The sequence below is a fragment of the Benincasa hispida genome, chromosome 11 (genome assembly GCF_009727055.1).
Source record: "Benincasa hispida cultivar B227 chromosome 11, ASM972705v1, whole genome shotgun sequence".
Taxonomy (NCBI): domain Eukaryota; kingdom Viridiplantae; phylum Streptophyta; class Magnoliopsida; order Cucurbitales; family Cucurbitaceae; genus Benincasa; species Benincasa hispida.
This window is the reverse complement of record NC_052359.1, coordinates 70,999,222-71,004,320: the sequence shown is the minus strand read 5'-3', so window position 1 is coordinate 71,004,320 and position 5,099 is coordinate 70,999,222. Positions and strand designations below refer to the sequence as shown.

Here is a 5,099-nt window from a genome sequence, read left to right as displayed (position 1 = left end):
AACACCTTATTTCTTTTAGGGTCATATAACATACCACTTCTTTTTTCCTTAGAGTAACCAACAAATTGGCATAACCTTGAATGAACTTCCAATTTCTTAGGATTTTTCACTAACCACTGCTACAAAAACAATGTTTCTTGACTTTTTTAAATATCAAGTGTCACTTTTCTCGATGTTTTAAAAAAATCAAGGAATCCACTATCAATAATGTCGATGTTCTCAACTAGGAAAAATGTAAAAAACAATGACACTTCAAAATTTTGAAATGTCAAGGATATTGACGTTCTTGACAAATAAAAAACTTCAAGAACATTTTCACTTGATATGTGAAAAATGTCAAGATATACTTGATACTGAAAAAATGTCAAAAATATAAGTGTTCTAGACAGGAATAAAATGTCAAATGCAAGACTTCTTAAAAATTCACTTATCAAATATATTTTTATCTCGACACGTTTAACTCGTCAAGTGTGTTTGTGATTTTTTTTAAAAGATTAATATGGATGTTTAGCTCTAAATTGTTCTTGTATTTTAATCCAACAATCACATATGATATATTATGAAAAATATCTATCAAAACAAATAAACAACCAAACACGTTTTGAAACTAATGAACTAAAATTTTCTCCAATATGACAAAAGACAACATTCTTCAACATTGTCGTTATAAAACTTTACAACTCCATGAAGGATTTTCTAAGTGAACTAAAAGAATATGGACAAACCCACATGGACACTTTCAAAAGAATATAAGGAACATAATTCTAACGGTCAACCCAATATGAACAGTTTCAAAACTACAATTACCCTCCCCCCTTCCCTCCCGACATATATGAAAAACTCCAAAAAATATTGCAACTATATGAATATGAAGTAAATCCAGAAATTGATCAGTTGGAACAATACACATTCAAAATGACCAAATTGTACGAGCACCTACGATCACATATAGCAACCCAAAAATTCAGCCAACTCAACTTGTACCTTGTCTAACTTGATTTGTGAGTACGAGTTCCTTGTATCAATCTATAAACATAAAAGCTAAATATTACAATGAGTTCTACTTTTCCCTATGCTATTTGAAATGTCGAAATAGTTTGATAACATACCAAGTCTAAGATGAAAATGCTTCTTTTGGTCACAATATCCCTCATATACTTCATGATGTAGTATCTACATTCAGTGCTCCCAACTTAGGACACTAGAGTAAAAAAACCTATAAATAATAATGAAGCAATCCTTACACACTAGATGTCTACTTAATATGATGAATAAGTAGTCATTGTTTATACTTGCCTTTACCGTTGACCAAAAACATGATGAAAACTCCAATTTGTGAGTCTAAAAATTTCAAAATACAAAAGGTCCTATCTTTCTAGCTTACAAATTAATCAAACAAAGTTGAAACTCATGTCATGATTAGACTTCTTAGTGGGCTCTTCCTTTTTCTTCTCAACAACTATTGCAACAGACACAACCACAACGACAACAAACTTGCTCGAATCCTGTACTAAGTATAAGAGAAGCAATTGGTTATTTGTTAGCCACAACAGCAAGAAAACTTAGTAAAATGTGGGTGGCAACAAACCTCAAGATACTCTTTTAGCTTTCTCAACTTGAGGGAAGGAATAGTCAATAGCAACTGCAACAACAAGAAGGTTTTTGTATGCATTGATGAGCATGTGTGGTGCAACAACCAAAGTTGGGTATGAGATGACCAATGAAAGGGATGAAACTGTACATGAAAATAATATATCTACATATTAATTATATTGGTCCTACATTGCTCATGATCCTTAATTTCAAGAAAGCATATTACAAATCATCACCATAAGAAGTCAGAATCAATATGTAAATTCCTGAAAAATTTTGAAACAATATCTTGACATACCTATTATATGCCAAATAAGCGTCCCCCAATTATTCTTGCAACCATGTTTCTCACTTTCCGTACACATACCACCTACAAGTAGCAAGGAGAAGAAAACTGATGTAAACAAAAATCATGATTCAAAAGAAATGGCTAATAAATTTTAAAGTAAATTAGCATATGAATCTCCAAAAAAAAACTTGGCATTTGGGCTTATAAGATAATAAGAATACAGTCTGAAGTACTGGACTTAGACGATTCTAACTGAGACATTTTGAACTTATAATTCACAGATGATGATATTTCTAGGATGAGATGCCATAAATGAAAATTATAAACAAAGAGATATATTTCATAAATGGAAATTATAAACATAGAAATATATGCAAACATAGCATGTCTCTTACCTACTTATTCATTACTAGAGCGTAAAACTCAATGACAAAGATAAGTTACCTACTCGTTCATTTCTAGACCTTTAGGAACCTACCATGCAAGCAAAAAGATTAAGTGAGGAAATAGACAAATTAAGAGAAAATAAGATAGAAAATAAGACTAAGTACGATAAAGAAAATTACAATAGCTACGTCACATTTCAACATTGTTGGAATACCTTCTAGCAATCCCAGTATCATTTTGTTTTTGCCTAAAATATGTCCTGTTGGAAAGCCCTTCCTTAATATTAGAAACTACATAAATGAAACAAACTATAAATTTCCATCCAATGGCTTCTTCATTCATTAGAGCCAATGATAATAGAAGGCGTTCATGAATTCAATAAAAATCAAAGATGGCTAACATTTTATCCGGATGCAAAGAACATTAGAATGTATAAAAATGAAGAGTAGTTTAAGTTGTATAAGGATCTGTTTTATTTATATGGATTTGCTAATTCTTTCATTTTAGATAACCAAAAATCTAATTTTTAGTAAGGGGGTTGGCTGAAAAATGAAGCAAATAAAAAAGAATGAAGGAATGAAAGGGAGTTGGATTTTGTTTGCTTGTGAACATGGGGAGGAAGAGGAAGAAGATTTTGTCAGAAACTTTGGTTTTGAGATTTGGAAGAAATGATTTTGGGTTTGACTTGAATATTTGGTAATGATAAATCTTTTATGTTTGAAGATTTGCTTCAAATCACTTGGGACCATTTAAACAAAAACTCTCTTGTTCTTCCCACTTTTGATTCTTGAATCAAACCTACCATTTGGACAGTACGGTCCGTTGTTCTGTTTCTCTAAAAACCTATCACCATGGTCACTGCTTATGATTACCCCTTCGCACTCCATTTTCCAATGATATTGCTTTGGTTGACGATTTGGCTGCCATAGTAGTGCACGATAAAGCAGAGGAGGAAGAGAAATTACCAGACATCGCTAGGGCTTCTTCGATCTTGGAGGCACGGTGAAGAAGACAAGCTAGAAAAATTACGAGGGCTTGTTCGATCTTCCAGCAACCACATGGCGACGACGATGAGTGTAGAAACGGTGCGATCGTGACCTGGGAGATGAGAAGCGAGATGGTTGAAGGGGAAAAGGTGAGATGGTCCAAGCGAAAAAGGTGAGATGGTCCAAGGAGAGAAAAATTGCTAGGGTTTCGTTTGAGAGGGAGAAAGTGCAACAAGCGGTAGGAACTCGCTCCTAAAAATGAATCCTAAAACTCATTTTTTACATGTCAAATATTCTGTCAGTGAAAAAATATCCGAAAAATCTTTTTTTTTTTACATTTTCTTTGACGTTTTTCTTTAAAAATAACCGATTAACATTTTTCATAAAAAGTCAAATATTTAAAATTGCAAACGTCAAGAAATGTATTTTTTCTAGTAGTGAGCAAATATGTAGGACAACCCCGAATTCTGATGTAACATAAACTAGGTTTACGCCTCCTCCATAACTCGAAAGGTGTTTGATAAACACTCTATGAAGGAACATTATTCAAGATATAAACTGCAGTCTCTACTACGGCCCCAAAACGAGCTAGGCAATTGAGCATAATTCATCATAAAATGAACCATGTCTAACAAGGTTCTATTTCTCCTTTATGATACATCGTTCTGCTGAGGTGTACCAGGTGTTGAAAGTTGGGATTGGATTCCATATTCTATCATATAGTTTTTGAATACTAAATCCATGTACTCCCCACTCCGACCCAATCGAAGTGTTTTAATCATTTTACCTAACAGGTTTTCAACTTCAGCTTTATACTCTTTGAACTTTTCAAGGGCTTCAGACTTATGTTCCATTAGGTATAAGTAACCATACCTTGAATAATCATCTATGAAAGAGATGAAGTATTCGTACCCTCCTCGAGCTTTTCAGCGTAGCCGTGCTACATACTTCGACGGACTAACATCGCACGCCTGGGCTGAGTGCAGCGTTGCTACACTCGCCAAGCGTAGCTACATTGTGACCTGATTGGCTTAAATCAACCTAGCCGCCCACACTTCAGAGACATGATTTGAAGTAGATTTTTCTAGGCTTTTCATCCTCTCCATATTTCTTCTTCCTCGCTCAATTAAGATCTTTCTAGATAATTATTTTGTTTATTCAAGCATGTATAAAGGCTAAGATACTATTGTCTAGCTCGGGATTTATGATTTATCTCTTGATTCATTACCTCATGAGATTATGAATATTGGTTGATTTGTAATTTTGACGGTTTATTGAATTTTCTTTTTGCTCCTATTTAATTGATTAAATGTGTTTGAGATAATCTGACAAATTGGTCAATCATGTTTAATTCACAGTTATAGATTTACACCTAATATGTAATTGTTAGGTTCTTAGATCGCCAAGTAACGGAAATTAAGTTAGAGTTGTATATTAATTTTGCTTTTCCAATCGAATAACATTCTTTTATCTAACTTAGGAGAAATTTGCATCAAATACTTAATTAGGTTATTCCTAGTTATTTCGTTCATCTTAGAAATTTCCCTAGACCGTAATGTTAATTAGTTTGCATGTTTACATGGCTTTTCCCCTAGGCATAAGAATTAATTTAATTAATTGGACTTCTTTCTAACTTTTGGCTAAGTTAAAACCAATTTAATTGCAAGGAACTTTTCTGATTAATCAATGATTTAGTAGCAAATTAGAAATAAATTCGATTTACCCTAAGCTAGGCTTTGTTTCATTGATAGTTTCTATTTAATAAGCATCAAATTTGTGTTGTATCGTTATTGTTTTTAATTAACTTTCTCACAATCGAAACCAATTCATCAAAACCCCCTTGG

General features: G+C 33.0%; 1 protein-coding gene across 42 annotated transcripts; it reads right to left on the bottom strand.

Moving 5' to 3' along the window:
* Positions 1 to 863: 863 nt before the first annotated feature.
* LOC120091672 (60S acidic ribosomal protein P0-3-like) lies at positions 864 to 3,522 on the bottom strand. 42 transcript variants are annotated; one of them, XR_005485785.1, is made up of 6 exons: positions 3,072 to 3,521; positions 2,449 to 2,559; positions 2,278 to 2,356; positions 1,892 to 1,963; positions 1,589 to 1,642; positions 964 to 1,505 (listed from the first exon to the last, which is right to left on the bottom strand). XR_005485785.1 is itself a non-coding variant. In XM_039049775.1 (5 exons), the coding sequence occupies exons 1-4, from the start codon at positions 3,154 to 3,156 to the stop codon at positions 1,590 to 1,592; spliced, it is 348 nt and encodes a 115-aa protein (XP_038905703.1). In that variant the 5' UTR covers positions 3,157 to 3,522; the 3' UTR covers positions 964 to 1,510; position 1,589. The 42 variants fall into 42 exon arrangements, 6 of the variants coding, with proteins under 6 accessions (XP_038905703.1, XP_038905707.1, XP_038905702.1 ...); XR_005485775.1 differs by having other exon boundaries at positions 2,484 to 2,559; XR_005485794.1 differs by having other exon boundaries at positions 2,327 to 2,356; positions 2,484 to 2,559.
* Positions 3,523 to 5,099: the final 1,577 nt, after the last annotated feature.

Excerpts from the sequence above, each read along its gene's own strand:
- LOC120091672 (XM_039049775.1), bottom strand. The coding sequence starts at position 3,156 with ATGGAGTGCGAAGGGGTAATCATAAGCAGTGACCATGGTGATAGGTTT. Across the intron at positions 1,964-2,483 it reads GATACTGGGATTGCTAGAAG|GTGGTATGTGTACGGAAAGT; the intron begins GTATTCCAACAA and ends TGCTACTTGTAG. Across the intron at positions 1,736-1,891 it reads GCTTATTTGGCATATAATAG|TTTCATCCCTTTCATTGGTC; the intron begins GTATGTCAAGAT and ends TTTCATGTACAG.